General features: G+C 46.1%; 1 protein-coding gene across 4 annotated transcripts in view; it reads left to right on the top strand.

The window, feature by feature from the left end:
* Positions 1 to 4,686: 4,686 nt before the first annotated feature.
* The window catches only part of LOC123392850 (transport and Golgi organization protein 1 homolog), a 38,424-nt gene continuing 26,357 nt past the window's right edge, over positions 4,687 to 16,753 (top strand). Inside the window, exons 1-2 of one of the 4 annotated variants that reach the window (XM_045082929.1) lie at positions 4,687 to 4,804; positions 10,468 to 10,599. In XM_045082929.1, the coding sequence (XP_044938864.1) occupies positions 4,694 to 4,804; positions 10,468 to 10,599 (243 nt within the window). In that variant the 5' untranslated portion in view covers positions 4,687 to 4,693. Of the gene's footprint in view, positions 4,805 to 7,183; positions 7,311 to 10,467; positions 10,600 to 16,753 lie in introns of those variants that run through there. The other 3 variants (XM_045082930.1, XM_045082931.1, XM_045082933.1) reach the window with 3 other exon arrangements.

Here is a 16,753-nt window from a genome sequence, read left to right as displayed (position 1 = left end):
GGCTCTTGATAGGACACCTTTCTCTCGGGGCACTCACGCTTAAGGTGTCCTGGCTCCTTGCAGTAATAGCAAACTCCAGGAGTACCCCTATGTTTATATTGTTGAGCTCCCTGAAATCCTTGTAAACCTTGAGTGATAGCTGCAGCCATAACCTGCCCTTGAATAACACTGTCGTTGATATCCCTGCAAACTTTAATATATGTACTCAAGTCTTTGCTTTTCCAAGGTCTGATGGCTTCTTTACACCATTTATTAGCTTGCTCATAAGCCAGTTGTTTCATCAATGGCATGGCTGCCTCTACCTCCCCAAATATTCGACCAGCTGTTTGCATCAGCCTGGCTACCAAATCAGCATATGCTTCATTTGGTCCTTGTATTACCTTAGACAGCTGACCCTGTAAATCCCCACTGCCTTGAATTGTCTTCCATGCTTTAGTGGCCGCCGGGGCTATTTACAGATACACCGCAGGGTTGTATTGTATTTGGGCCTGCTTTCCCATGTACGGTCCTATTCCCATTAACATTTCTAGGTCCCACTGAGGATTTCCAGCCGCTGCATTACGGCGGGCAGTGTCCTCTGAGTATTCTTGCCAGGCTGTTTTCATACTAGATATTGCCCTCCCGACAAGGTTGCGCAGGCTAGGTTACCCCAGTCTCCAGGGACTAAGTTCATTCCTGCTATGGTCTCCAACAAAGATACCGTAAAGGCTGCCTGAGGGCCATACTGCATGACTGCTTCCTTTAATTGCTTAACTAGTTTAAAATCAAGAGGCTGATGATACCGCTGGTTGTTTTGGTCCTCTAAAACTGGAAAGGCAGAGGCCAGGTCATGATCTCTCCAGCTCGAAACCCTGCCACTACCACATGTGGTGCAGCAGCTACAAGCTCCTTGGCACGCCATAGGATTATATGGCGGAGGGGCACTAGGCGTCGCTGGAGTCGATAGTTTCAACTGTTCAAAGTTGCAATGCATTTTACGGCCTAACTCCTCCCCTGACATTTCTTCTTCCTCTTCACTAACTAACTACCCCCCCTCTGAGGCACGAGAAGACCGCTCCTCTTTCACTTCCTCCAATGCCAATGCTCCCTCTTGTAGAGCTGATTAATATTTGGGTTTAGGCCCCACCAGTCATCCCCGGACTAAGGTCCATATTGCCAGGGACCCGGGTGGCAAAGGCGTTTTATTGTCCTGTTTCTTCAAATCCTCCCCTAAGTGGTCCCATTGAGGTATGTTTAGCAAGCCTTCATCTAGGAACCATGGAGCCGCCTTTTCCACTGTATTCAAAAAGGCCCGAGCAGTTTTTGCTTTTAGTGAAGTTCCATTGGCTTTCAGCAGGTCTTTTAAAGACTCTTCCAACCACACTTTAGATACTTCAGATCCCATTATGAACACACAGACAACAGACGCGGATGTTAAAGACAGTAACTAACACATCAACTGTTTACACGCATATGCTTCAGTCGACATTTACTTCCCGCTTTACCGTGGAATTCCCACTTTTGAACGTGGCTAATGTCCCCGCTGACCTGCGGAACTTTACTCCCCACTTTCCTGCGAATTACCTTGCAAGATTCCTTTATTTAGTTCCCAGGTGCCGGCGCCATTTATCGCCCTCGACCTGCAAGGACAAGAAGCCCCAGTTCAGATGTATCTTCTTTCTTTATTTCCGCAAGTCTACACACTTATATACGCTTACCTGACCAGTCAGCGAGCAGGGTACAGGAGGGAGCGAATCAGGCTGCACACCTAAACGAACAACTTTGCTAGCAACCAATGCTGTTTACTTCCTCTTTGGGCATTCTGCTTAGTCTCATGAGGCAATCCTAACCTGGCAACTAGCCAGGCGCCATCTTTTAATGGCGGAGGCCGCCCTGGTCGGGGGCCTGCCTCCGACACCTAAATTACGTGTGCTGCAGTCCTTTGGCTCTCACTTTCTCGTTGGCTCTTTCAGGAGGGCCTATTTGTGGGTGGCGTCTTCGCCCCCATGGTTCCCTCCTTCCTTTTTAGGTAAGGAGGGTTTTGTTCTTGTTTTTGTTTTTTTGTTTCTTTTAAAGGTTTATTTATCCTTTTAAGGATATTTATTTATTTGAGAGTCTCCATCCGGGGCATGGGGAGGGTAGAGGGAGAGAGTAAGAATGTCAGGTACACTCTGCACTGAGCCAGGAGCCAGACTGAAGGCTCCATCCCAGGACCCTGAGATCATGAAGTGAGCCAGAGTCGGGAGGGGGATGCTTAACCCTCTGAGCCCTGAAAATGGGCTGAGAATATGTAGTAGAACACTGCTGACTGTACTGTTTGTCACTTGACTCATTCAGAAAATTACACAATTCCTCAAAATAACATGCCATGCCATCATTAAAATCAGTAGTCCCAGGCAGGAGAGAGATTGTGAATGACTGCCCCCCCACACAGGGCACTGGTGTCTGGACAGGGTCTGATGGAGCACGTGTAATTAAGCCTTTGGTCTCTGTGTTGTCACGTGTGGATTTAGCTTTCCAGGGTATGCATTGCTGTCTTTATTTTGTCAGCACAGTTCTCTCCTGCTTCAGGAGCCTGGGAAGGGGCTTCGGCCTGGGGTATGGGAAAGAGGCCAGGACTTTAGGAGAGGCTGCTCCAAAGCTCCTAGTGGCAGAAGAGCAGAAGGGAGCAGGGGAACTGGGGCCAAAAGAAAGAGGCCCACTGGCTCCCAGGGCACTCCAAGCCTGGAGGCATAGCAAGCAGCATTGGCAGTTGCAAGCCTCAGTGTGGGGAACTGCATCCCTGGGAACGGCTTCGGGACTGGGTCCCCACTACAGCCCCTTAAGGCAGACTTGCAGGGCCTGGAGCCCATCGCCACTTGCCGGAATCACACGCTCCACCTCGCTGGGCCACTAGGTCACCAAGAGGCCCGCATGCCCCCAAGGAGCACACACTCCATGACATGCACTCAGTAGAGGCAGCGCAGGTGGGAGGTGGTCTCAGGAGACTGGCAGCTGTGGAAGCTCAAGGGGCAGTGGCGGAGGCAGTGGCGGCACTTAAGGGTGCTCAAGGCCCAGTGGCCTAGGTAGGGCTGAGGTCCTGGGCTGTGAAGGGAGAGGGGCGGACCACGAGGACTCCACCTATGGCGTTACTCCTCCAAGCAGTGCTGGTTTCGGCTTTTGGGGGGTGGGCGGGGGTACAGCCCATCCTTGACCATGGGCCACAAGAAGAGCCTGACTAGGTACCTGCATGGAGCAGAGGGAGTGGAATGGGAGGAAGGGCTGGGGGCAGGCAGGGACTCGCACTGGCTGGACTCTGGGGTCACCCGGGGTTGGGGGAGGCAGGCATTGTTAAGATGGAGTTCCCGGGGCTGGAGGATATCCTGGCACTGGGGATGTATCTCTCCCACTAGGGATCGGGATTGGGGCTGTTCCCACTGCTGCAGCCCTGGGGGCTCTTTCTCAGGACCCCTCCATGACTGGGTGGCTCAGTCAGTTAAGCATCTGCCTTTACCTGGCATCCTGATCTCATTGTCCTGAGACTGAGCCCTGCTCAGAGATGAGGCTGCCTCTCCCTCTCCCTCTGCGTCTGCCCACGACTTGTGCTCACTGTCTCTCAAATAATAAAATCTTTTGAAGAAAGTAAATCTAAAAGTTTATTTAGCATAATGTTGAGAAAAACAAGTTCAATCTTTAAGAAAAAATGATGATAGTGATAGGTATAAGTATCAGTTTAAACTAGATTTGTATGACGGATCTCGATGAATCTTTGCATCCATGCCCTGAGGAATGAATCCATGCTGTCCCCACATCACAGAGAAGGACACAGAAGTTTGGAGAGGTGAAGTAATTATCCAGGCAAAGAGTAGAAATTGGAAGAATGGAAACTGGTCCTGTTCTCTTCCAGAGGCTCAACTGGCAACTTGTTTTTTCCATTTCCTTAATAAACATAGACTTTTTAGACTACGAAGCAGTGCTACATTCTGTCCCTCCAGGATTCTCCCCAGGCCCCATCAGAGAGGGCTCTGGGGCCAGATTCTCCCTCCCTGTTCCAGGGGCCCCGGGTGACTCCTTCTGTCTGTTCAGAAACAAGGACACAGAGCTCTGGGGAGGGACCCTTCCTTGGCCGCGGGTGTCCACCTCTGCTTGGCTTTCCCATGCCCTTCTGGAAGGTGAAGTCAGAGTCAGAGGTTGAGAGGTGGCTGGGGAAGGAGGAGGAGGCCAAGGGCATCCCAGCCTGGTGATTTTACTTACCTGCCAGACCATTCTTCCCAGGTCCATCCAGCATCCCATTGATCTGCTGCGACTTCTGCTGCTGGTGCTGCTGGTGCTTCCAGATCCCTGCCAGCACCAGCAGGAGTGTAGGAGGGATCTGCCCTGTGGGGACCCAGGAATCTTGTAAGATGCCTCCAGCCCTTTCCACAGGTGCCCAATCCCCCATTCCTTTCAGGGTGCCCCGGAGCTCAGTTGCCCAGTCCTGTATAATCCCTCACTTGATCACCTTTCCCATAGTCCAGGAATCTCTCAGTCTTGCCAGGGGCCCAGAGCTCACCCCACAGTTCATGGGGTCTTCCTGCCATCTGGTGCCGGAATGCTGATGTCGGCAAAGGGCAGGGCATAGCACAGGCCTGAAACAGGAGGGACCTGTGGTTGTCACCTGGGCTGCCATTAACAGGGGTGAGACATGAGGCACTGGATCTCCAGAGACACTGAGCCCCTGGCGGTGATGACATCAATGTCTGCGTGTTCTCAACATGTGACTTCTTCTGGTCCTCCACACAGTTATGGACATGGGCATGGACACTCCCGGTTCAGTGAAGGAAATGAGCACCAGGCCAAACAGCAGGTAAGCAGGACAGCTGGATCTCAAACTCTAGGCTCCTGGATTGTCTCCAGGGGCCACAAAGGGTTTCATAGATGGGAGACTGACACTGGCTTTGGGGACCCCTCATCAACTCCATGACTGATCTCACCTATTTGAGGCCCCCAAACTCTATTCCCTGCTTCTTTCCCTGCTCCCGATTCCAGTTCTAATCAAGGTGACTCTGGCCATCTTCCATGGAAGTCCCTGGCCCCCTTACAGGTTGGGCCTCTCTCCTGTTCCCTTTTGGGCTAGTCTGACTCCACCCCTTCCAAAGCTGGTCTTCTACAACCAGAGCAGCCCAACTCTGGGGTTCTTGAGGTGGACAGCGGCATCTAAGCAGAATTGAATACATTGTTTTGTTATCCTTGTTTTGTTGTTGGCTTATTTTTTATGGTTTCTGTATGTGTATGTTTAGGATATTGTTGTAACTGAGGGTGGCAGGAGTGGAAGTGGGTGGGAAGGATGGGGTGGCTGGAGAATGGGCATTGGAGAGGGTATGTGCTTTGGTGAGTGCTTGAACTCTGTGCGACTGATGAATCACAGACTACCCCTGAAACAAAAACTATATTATACGTTAATTAGAAAGAACAAGCTGTTGTACTATTTAAGCAGTACTAGAGTGGTTCCTGTTTACAAGAAATTTACACAATAATAAAGTGGTGGTTTGTAGAGCACTGGAAATCAGCTGTCTTGGGCCAGAAGGAGTTGAGGAAACATTTGAGAGTCCTAGGGAGACACAGTTTAGGAAGTTCAGCTCAGGACAGGCCCCAGGAGAGAGGATAACAAGGGGTTTGTCTAGTCTCCTGGGTCCCTGGCCCTGCCCACATGCTTGGCTGTCCCTACCCAGCACAGATGGAGCTGCCGGCTCTCTGGGTGTTATCCTAGATCCGCCAGGGGAGAAGCTGGTGAAAGTCTTCTCTTAAAATGCTCTCATTCCTGGAGGTCCCAGAAGATGACATGAGAGTCTGATTGGACTGTTTCCCTGTAAAGTTTCCTCATGTAAAGCCGAAGCTAGTGCATAGGAGGGTCACAAAGAGAAGTGACTCTGTCGGAGGTGTTCCAATGTCTCAGCCAATTGGGGATGATTTTGAGACCATGAAGTCTTCTCAGACTAATACCGGAGGATATTCCAGCCCAGAAGACATATTTGATTTCAATTGTATCATCCTCGTATCATTCAGTTCCAGTGTTGCTCTTTTCCTTTTCTATTTCTTTTTTTATTTAAGATTTTATTTACTTATTTGACACACACAGAGAGATCACAAGTTGGCAGAGAGGCAGGCAGAGAGTGAGGGGAAAGCAGGCTCCCTCCTGAGCACGGAGCCCGATGTGGGGCTTGATCATAGGACCTGATCATGACCTGAGCCACCATGAGCCCCTCTTTTTTCTATTTCTTTACTCCTGTTCCCATGATAGAGGTACTTCTCAATTTCTAAACATATGGGAATTTCTAGTTCACTTTTTATCAGTGATTTCTAGCACATTATATTACCACAAGATGCTCTGTAGTTGCCTGAATTGATGCATCTGAAACAAAATTGAAATTTCCCTTATGGCTAAAGTAAATTGGGCGTATTTTTGTAATGGTCTCCTATGTGCCTAAAATCAGTGGATGTGGATGTGGACAGATGTATGGAGACAGCTATGGGATTCAGATGGTTTGCCATTAAGATTTACATCTTGTGGATGTTCTGTCTGGGTTGAGTTGCTGAGAGAGGCTCGAACCTCCTACTCTGGTTGTGTACTTGCTTGTTATTGCAGTTTGGTTCTCCTTTCCTTTCTACATTGTTCAGCCAGTGGCTCTCAGACGGGAGTTTGAAGGGAAGGAGAGAGTGCCCAGACGAGGGAACAGGGACCTGGGTTGGAGGAAGTAAACAAGAAGGATGGCTAAAGATCCAGAGAGGATCTGTCGTTGCGATGGCATGTGTTGGGGTATCAGGTGGGAAGGGGCTTTGTACCAATGAGGTCACCTGTGGCATTTATGTTGAGCTACTAGGGGCAACGGCAGGGGATTGGTGGAGAGATTAGAATGTTTCTAGGTTGCTAAGGAAACGTTCAAACCCGGGAAGGCTTGGTGGAGGATGGATTCTCCACACCAACTGCTCCTGAGAGTTCACTTGACCTGCTAATGTGTCCTGCTGACCTTGTCCTTTACTAACCTGCTGACCTCCTAACTTTTCTGAACCGTGCTACTTCCCCTTGAGTACTTAATCTGACCCTGACACCGCCTGACACTGTCCCTGACCCCTCCTCCTGACCAACACCTTCCCCATCCTACCCTCTATTTCTTCCCTATTCCCCTCCCTAATTACCACCCTGCCCCTCCCCACCCCTTCCGAACACCCCCACCCCACCCTCCCCTGCCCCGCAACCATCTCCACTTCCTCCCTGGGCCCACAGTGCCCCTAAAAAGGACCAGGACATGATGGTGCAAAGGCTACTCTTCTGGCTTGTCTTGCTCCAGTGTCCCAGTTCCCCAAACCCAAATGTGAGTAAATGTGACACTTCACTCATGTCTTCCTTCTTCTCCTTCTTCTTCTTCTTTTCCTCCTTCTCCTTCTCCTCCTCCTCCTCCTCCTCCTCCTCCTCCTCTTCTTCTTCTTCTTCTTCTTCTTCTTCTTCTTCTTCTGATATGATTTATTTGAGGAATAGAGAAAAAGGGCTCATGTGTAGGGGGCAGAGAGGGTGGGAAAGAGAAAATCCCAAACCAGCTGTGCAGTGAGCACAGAGCCCAAAGTGGGCCTCAACCTCAGGACCATGAGATCATGACTTGATCCAAACCAAGACTTGGTCACGTATCTGACTGAGCTACTTGGGTGCCCATAAGCTGCTAGTGGTTTCTTCCTTCCGACTGGGTTATTTAATCACAGCTTTTTCATGGGGTTCTTGAAGGTAACTTCAGAAACGAGAGTTCTTCCTGATGACTGGGCACCACAGGGCAGGTTTCAGGGTCAACCTGAAGGTGTTGAGGCCACAGCCATTTCCCTCATGTTTCGGGTCCTGTCTGTGCTGCTGGGTCCAAGAAGCACAGCTTTGGTAGGATGGAAACCTGAAGGCACCAGGTTTATAGTGTCAGGAGGAAGGATTTGTGAAGATAGGAAAAGCCATTGAGCTCTTTGTCCTAAATAGGGGGCTTGTGTGATATGTACATTATATCTCTTTAAAATTGTCTTCAAAAATGTCAGGAACTCTAATTTAGTAGGAGCTAGGGGTGCTAGATTGTCCCCTGGGATCCTGGTGAAGATCCTACTGCAAGCCTGGTAAATTCAGGGTCCAGCTTCTGTTTAGTTTGTTTTTGTGTCAGCGCATTGTTTATATTTGTAAAGTTTTGACATCCCTGGGTATCTTAAGCATTGGTGTTGGGACTAGAGTGTTAAGAAGTGAAATATCCTTTTTGCTCTGCTTCTTGGTTGGAGGCTGTCCCCAGGGACTGTGTGTCCCACCAGGTCCATGGAGACCTGAGAATCCCAGAAGACACTAATAGACCACAACCTGCTGGGATATATGTCACAGGAAAATCACTAGGAGTGATGTGATTAGGAAGTGAATGAGTTGTTGTCCTTTCTTTGACCAAGTATGTGCAGTGTGTTGATTTTCCCAAAATAAGAAAGTTCTGGATGTCCTTAGGATTGTCCAAATATAAAGAAATACGTGGTTCCCAGCATGAATATTTCACTCTGTCATGAAAAAGTAAACCCTGTACCCCCAGGAGAAAGAGAGAGAGTCAGCCAACAGTTAGGGAACACCCCTGGAAATAAGTAGACTACTTTAGATCCGCTTGCACCAGATTATGAAAGAGGGATCTGGAAGTGTCAGTAGTCAAGAAGGATGCTTGTATTGAGGCAGACCCATCCCACATGAAGACCTCTAGTCAAAGTAGACCCCATTCTGTTTCATTGGAGTCTTCAGAAGAGGGAATTTCTTGGTCGTCTGGATTGGAATCATTCCCCTCTACCTGGGCTGCATGTCATGGATCAGTTCACCTTTCTCACCTTTCCTCATCTCTGAACTCTTGCCTAAATGAACTGGTGTTGCATTTCCCACCTCCACCTGCTCATGGCCACTGTCGGAGAACCTAGAGTTTTTGGCCCCACTGGCTGTCCTCTAGTTAAGACTCAGCTACTGATATCAGCATCCAGACAGCTGCCAGATGTACTGTGTGCCCACAGCTGGGCGTGTTTTACATTCCTGACAAGACAGCCTCTGTCTTTTGTGCATTTGATCCCCATGACCAACCATTGTGCTGACAGCTACTGCTCTCTTCCAGACAGTGGCTATTAAAGGCAGTGTACGTTTCCCACCAGCACACATTTTCCTGACCTCAGCTGTGAGGGCTGAAGAGGAAAATGTTTTAGATTTCAGTAGCTCCTTTCTAGAGAGGTGTGTTTGCACAAAATTCAAGCTTGGGTGTGAATTAGTATGAATTGCATTGTTAGTGTCTTTTCTCCTGAAATACTTCTAAGTGTAGTTTTTGTAAAATGATGTGTTCCTAGCCTCGGTGTTTGTATCCAGGAATTTTGTATTAGAATTCACAGGCACCTGGGGTGGTTCAGGCAGTTAAGTGTCTGCCTTAGGCTTGGGTCATGATGCCAGGGTGCTGGGATTGGTTGGGCTCCCTGCTCAGCTGCCACTCAGCTACTCAGTCTCCCTCTGCCTTTTCCCATCTCTCTTTCAAATAAATAAATACATTCGTTAATATTTTCCCTGTTTAGAAAGTTAAATTTTAAGTTGCTCTTGCATGATTTACTTACAGTACCAAGAAATAGGAACATGAATTGCTTCCATTGGCTTTTTGGAGATACTAACCCTCACAGATATGCTTAGAACATACATGATCACCTGCTTATGTACTTCAGAAATCTGACATCTGGGTTTGCGATTCAGAATCAGAGTGAGCATTGAAAGAAAACATCAATGTTTTCAGAAACTAATCAGTAACTCTGATTTATTTTTATTGGGCAATAATCACATGTCGTAATATTACACAGCAGCCTCCTGTCTCTCTCACTTATGTCCTGATCTATAAACATGTGTCCATATAATGTGCTCATTTGTACCTCTAGTACAAATTCTATTCATGCTTTTTCCCTCATTCGTCCTTAAATTTTGGGTGTAGTTTTTTTGGAAATGGTCCAAAGGAGTTTTTCCAGGTCCTCCATGGATATACAATAGAAGTCACTGACTCCTTACCTATTCTAAGTTTACATTGACTTACCTTGTTTATTTTATGTTGGCTTATAAATTCTCAAGTTCTGTTAGCTATAGAAAAAACAGTTGCAATGTGCTTGTAGATAAAATAAAATCTCTTAAGATTTGTCTATTAGATTTTGCCTGCAGCTTTAGTGTGTCATAATGTATATATGATCACAACATCTTTTCAAAGAATACTTTTTGTTGATATTAGACATAGGGAAGCAACAAGGAAGCCATCATCATGGTAAGTTGGTAAACACACTCATCATCACTGCCAAAAGTTTGCCCCAGCTCCTTGGAAATGCCTCTGTGCTCCTTCTCCTCCAGGAGGAGCTAGTTAAGAGGTATGCTCACCTCCTGGAGGCTGACTGAGGGTTTGTAAAGTTGATTTTTTGTGACAGATACACAGTAAAAGTCTTTGAGATTCCTCATTGTCTCAAATGGTATTTCAGCTTGTCCTTTCCTTGCCTGATCCTTTCTGTCTTGGCCCTCATGGGATTGAAGTTCTGTGGAAGCTTCTCATTTTAACTGCCTTCTTGGGAACTTGTGCCTTTCTCATATACCTCTGGAGAACCATCCTCGCTGTAAGTATATTAATGTACCTTCTGTACTTTCACTCATAAATAAGCAAAAAATGTTAGAGTCCCTGGACATTTTTATGTCCATTCAGTACTACAAATTTCCCTCTAATATGTCAATTTTGATTATCACCTAGATTGATGTAGTTTTAAATTTCTATTGAAGTGCCTTCTTGATCCATATGTTCTTTTTTTAAGTTCAAGCATAATTGGCAAACCGTGTAATGTGACTTTCAGGTGTACAACATGACTCCGCAATTCTGTACATTTCTCAGTGCTCAGCAGAAGAAGTGCGCTCTTCTTTCCCTCACCTCCTTCACCCATCCCTCCACCCACCTGCCCTTCCACCCATGTCTTCTTTAGAAGTGGGCTGTTGAATCTCTCTCTCTCTCTGGTCATTTCTCCAGCTATCTTTCTGTTCTCGATCTCTAGTTTAAGTCAACTGGGGTCTGAGAGCATAGTGATTTCGATTCCTTTGGTGGTTCACATGTGTTGTATGGCCCCGAATTTTGGCTCTCTTAGTGACTGTTTCATGTCAGCCCGAGCAGAATGTCTATACCTCATTGTTGAATGAAGTATTCTGCCGATGATAGTGGATGGGGTGGATGGGTGATGCTGGTCAGTTCACCTGTGTTCTCATGGATCTTCTGCATCTCTGGGTCTGTCAATGAGGGATAAGAGGATTTTGAATTCTCCAGCTGTAGGAATGGATTCATCTCTTCCCACCAGCAGTATTCTCAGTTTCTGTTTCATGTGCTCTGACACTCTGTTGTTGATGCATACGCATTAGAAATTGTTGTGTCTTTTTGGAGAATTGACCCCTTCATCATTGAAATAATGCCCGCCATTATTCCTGATGGGTTTCCTTACTGTGTGGTGTGTGTTGAAGGACCATTTCACTGGCCACAGATTTCTAGCTCGATGTTCCTTTAAACAGTATAAACACTTCATCCTTCTTGATGGCATGGATTCTGAAAAGAAGTGTGATGTCGTTCTTATCCTTTTCTCTGGAGTAAGGTGTTACTGCTCACCTCTCCCCTTCCCCACCCACTCCCAATCCCTGCTCCAGATTTCCAGAACAATTTATTTGTCTTTAATGATCTGTAGCTGAATATTCTAGATTAGGAAACATTGGTGGTTTTGGTTTATTGTTTGTGTGTGTGTGTGTTTTGGTATTTATCCTTCTTTCAATGTTTTGATTTTCCTGGATCTTGATTAGGTAACTCCATTAATTTCAGACAATCCTCTGTCATTATTCCTTCAAATAGCTCTCCGTCCACTCTCCTATAGGAATAGGTATTCCTGTTATGTGTGTGTTACACATTTTGTAATGACCTATCAGTCTTGGGTTTTCTGTGTTGTCTGTGTAATTTTTGTCTTTGTGTTTCTCTTTTGGAAGTTTCTTTCCTGTCAATGATTCTTTCCTCTGGTTTATTTTGAGTCTCTTCATGAAGCCAGCGCAAGCACTCTTGATTTTTATAATGGTGTTGTTGTCTTTCTAGACAACATGTTACAATCTTAGGGCTTCCTATCTCTGCCCACATTTACCATCTCTTCTTCCTCTTGTGCACTTTTCCCTTAGACCCAGTATCTTACATCAAAGAGACTTGAAAGTCCAGCCTGCTCTCCCCATCACTTCTGCCACAGGAAGTGTGATTCTCGTGCTTGCTGTCATGGTTTTTACCTGCAGCATGCCTTGTAGGGTTGTGTTGAAAGCTAGATACTGTGTCCTGCTGAAGGAAGGGAGGTAAGTGGGAGTTAGGGTGAGGTTTTCTGCTTCTCTGGCTCGGAGTTAGACTGAGGTCCTCGCCGGTGAGACAGGGAGGAGATGGCACTGGAGTTGAGGATTTCCCTCACCTCTGTGGCTGAGTCTTTGGGAAAACCCCCATTTAGACTCTGGAGACATAGTTTCATTTGAGGGCAGACCTTTGTAAGAAGAAAGAACTCTTTTGAGTTTCTTTCTCCGTGGGACTATTCCCCCTCTCCCTCACAATGGAGAAAACTTCCCTTCAAAGAGAAAAGAAAAATATTATATATTTGGTGTAGCCATCGACCTTTCCACTTCCCCTGCCCATGGGGCTGGTGACATAGGCCACAGGAGCTCAGAGGTTCCTAATCAACATGTGAAATCAAAGGAATAACCATGGCTTTCTGATTTCCCTCCCCTGATGCACTCTCCCCAACAACATACTATGACTGGTTTATTGATAGCATGGTGATATTCCAATATCCTGGCAAGATTTGCAGGTTGGCCCCAGCCTCTCATCATCCTGTAAACCTTTTAAAACAGGAAATATGTTAATGGTGTCAAAGTGAGGTCTTGCCTAGATGTTGTTGAGCTATAATAACATGAGGGTGACTCAAATCTGAATTGCCTCACTTCCCTTTTTGGAACCATCAGCTGTCATTTCTGTCATGGCTTATGCTTCTTCTCATAATGGGGCCACTCTTTATCTCATCTGATGGCTTTTACTTCTTTTTGATGACACTGCATTTAAACAGTCTGGGAAACTGCATAGCACCTGATATGTCATAACTGTGTGTGAATTCAGCAAACAGCCAACTCTTTGTAAGGTTTAAAGATAGCTTTGTAGAGAAGGAAAGAGGTGGCATATCCTTGACACAGCCTTTGCTCCCGTGCCTGCCTGCCTGCCTTCTTTCCTCCTTCCTTCCATTTTCTTTCTTTCAGTATTTTAAAATAATCCCAAATTCTGTACTTCAGTGCAGATACTGGGTTGCAAAAATGTGAGGGAAATATACTAAGTGAAATAAGTCCAGTGGATAAAGTCAATTATCCTTTGGTTTCACTTATTTGTGGAACATAAGGAATAGCATAGGGAATATTGGGAGAAGGAAGGGAAAAATGAATCGGGGGGGGTGGAAGAGTCAGAGGGGGAGATGAACCATGAGAGACTATGGACTCTGGGAAGCAAACTGAGGGTTTTAGAGGAGAGGGGTATGAGGAGCCTGGTGATGGGTAATAAGGAGGGTACCGATTTCATGGAGCACTGGGTGTTATACACAAACAGTGTATCCTGGAACACTACATCAAAAACTAATGACAGAAGGGAAAAGATGGTGCCCGAAAGTAGGAAGAGGCACCTTTTCAACCTGTACTCTAGAGCGAGCTGATTACCTACCACAGAACTCTGATCACCTATGAAATCAGCATGAGATCAGAATTTTACACATCTGGATCTCAGCAGGGGCAGAAGACGCCAATGGGCAGGTAAAGCGTAGTGGGAAAGGCAGACTGATATTGCAAGATAAACAAAAGGGGGAGAGAGCCACCAGAGCTGACCAGTTGGAAAGTAATACCCTAATACGAGCGAGCGTGCCCAGTGTCTGGGGACCAGCATTAACTTGGAGACTGGTTGAAAGCACTCCAAAAGAGCAAAGGAACGTGGGGGGTAAATTGTTGGAATCCAGGCAGCTAGGGTAGGGGCTTAAGTCCTCGGTCCCAGGACAGCCTCCCCTGCATCTGAGCCAGAGTGTGACAAAGAAACCAGATCTTGGTCCCAGAGCCGCCAGCAAACCCGAGATTGCGTGGGTTCTGGCTCCTGTAAGGGGATGGGAGCCACACAGGATGGCAGAATGTGTGAGCCCTGCTACAGAGCCTCTAATGTGCATGTCCCTCATCCTCCCCTGAGAGAGGTACAAAGGCCCAGCCAGCGCTCTTTGATATGCGCCATTGTTTCAGAGCCTAACAAAGGCACCCCAAACTCTCCCAGGAGAGAGGTGCTCGAAGGCCCAGCCTGGTGCTTTTGGACCTGCACCCGTTCTCAGAGCCTGAGACGTGCAAGCGACCCACAGCCTCCCCCAAAAGAGGTGCATGCAAGCCAGGTGCTCTTAGACCTAGAAAGACTAGGCACTCCCAGCCTGGAGCAGCGGGAAAATCTCAGTGTGCGATCCATGCTTAGGACCTCTCTGGCCTTCTGGAGATCCCAGACAGACGCCGCTGCCATGCTTTTGGGTACAAGCAGAAGATCCTGCATCCCCAGGAACCGTGACTCAGAACCTACTCTGCCAGCAGCCAAGGGGAAGTTTATATGGGCTCTGCAACACCCACAGAACAGACTGAGGCTTCTCTCTGAGAGGGAGGTCAGGGTACAGTTTGCTTTCCTCTAAACTTACAAAAACCATCAAAAGAGGTTAAGGCGAGAGGGGGGTAAAAGGTGAAGAAACATAAAAAGCTCCAGAGAACAAAAGCCTGAAAAAACCGGTTTCCTCAGAGCCCACCCCCTAGACAGGGACTGGAGGACTTAACTCAGGGAATATTACTGACTGAAAACCAACGTGGCAGGCACCTCCCCAAGAAAACAAACCAGGAAAAAAAAAAAAAAAAAAAAAAGACTACAAGAGAAACACCACCACTACTTCATAGGAAAACTTTTATTTTTAATGTGTTCCCACTATTCTGGCTCATTTTTTGTATATAGATAATTGTTTAACCGATTTACCATCACAGAGAGCTGTCCAGCACATGAAATTCCATAATAAATTTCCAACCTAAACTTTTTGTTGCATACACACGTGTTTCTCTTTTGCACTTCTATTTTTTGAATTTTTAAAATTTTTAGTTTAGCTGAGTTTATTCCTTTTTTATTTTTATTTTCTAATATTCATATAGAGTTAAACTTCAAAGAAATCCCCATTCCCCAATCAATACTACCCCTAGAGGTAAACCATTTTTAATCCCTTTATCCTAGGAAAGTTGAGTCCTTTAACAAAGATATCAATTACATCCAGCAAGGATCAAAACAACCTTCCTTGCCCACACAGAGAATTTATAACCACTCTCCCATCTTTTTCTTCCACCAGTGTTTCTGTGTTTTTGTGTTTGTCCTGATAGTATATAAATCTTACACTTGGGGTTCTTTTCAACAAGGTTATTCATGTATTTGCATATATTTACATATTTTTCTCTTGTTATATACTTTTATCAGTCTTTCTGTTTGTCTTTTGTTTGTATGCCTCATAATTCTTTCCTTGGGGCGCATTTGGGCTGAACCTTCTCTTTCATCTTCCCTTTCTTTCCTGTCTCTCTCTATCTCCTATTTTTTTCTTTTTTTCTTGTCTTTTTTCTCTCATTTTGGTGGGGAATCCTGATTGCTCAGAAGTGTTACAGAGTGCACCCTGACAGCACCACGGTCGATATATCCAGCTACATCTGTTCAGTCATCTCTCACCAAAATTACTAGGAGGAGGAATCCCAACAGAGAAAAATACAGAGGATGGACTTTCCACAACAGAGCTAAGGGCTATCAACATAGACAATATGTCGAAAAGAGAATTCAGGTTAACATTTATCCAGGCAATAGATAGGTTGGAGAAAGCCATGGATGACCAAACGGAATTGATTAGGGCCGTGCTGAAAGGGAGCAGACAGGATGTTCACAATGTTAGGGCAGAGTTAAAAGTTACCAGGGCTGATGTTCACAATGCTCTCAGTGAGTTCCAATCTAATATAAATTTTCTAAAACCTAGGGTAACTGAGACAGAAGATAGAATTAGTGATCTGGAAAACAAACAGATAGAGAGAAATATCAAGAGGAAGCCTGGAACAAACAGAATAGAAACCACAAAAACAGAATCAGGGAAATAAATGATGCCATGAAACGTTCCAACGTCAGAATTATTGGAATTCCTGAAGGGGAGGAGAAAGAAAGATGTCTAGAGGATATAGTGGAACAAGTCCTTCATGAAAATTTCCCAATCTAGTGAATGGAACCAGCATTCATGTACTAGAGGCCAAATGTTCTCTACCCAAGATTATAGATTCCAGAAAAACATCAAGACACCTGATAGTCAAATTGAGGAATCATAATTGTAGGTATAATCTCTTGAATGCCGCTAGCACTAAGAGGCTCCTTACTTACAGAGGAAAGCCCATGAGAATAGTATTAGACCTGTCCACAGAGACCTGGCAAGCCATAAAGGGCTGGCAAGATATTCAGGGCACTAAATGAGAATAATATGCAGCCAAGAATACTTTATCCAGCAAGACTGACATTCAAAATGGATGGAGAGATAAAGAGATTTCAAAACCGGCAAGGCTTAAAAGATTATGCAACCACCAAGCCAACGCTGCAGGAAATCTTAAGGGGGGAGTTCTATAAAAGAGGAAAATTCCTAAGAATAGTATTGAACAGAAATATAG

This window comes from Mustela putorius, unplaced genomic scaffold (genome assembly GCF_011764305.1).
Source record: "Mustela putorius furo isolate JIRA1106 unplaced genomic scaffold, ASM1176430v1.1 tig00000633_pilon_pilon_pilon, whole genome shotgun sequence".
NCBI classification, from domain to species: domain Eukaryota; kingdom Metazoa; phylum Chordata; class Mammalia; order Carnivora; family Mustelidae; genus Mustela; species Mustela putorius.
The sequence above is the reverse complement of the archived record's forward strand: the minus strand, read 5'-3'. Positions and strand labels throughout refer to the sequence as shown.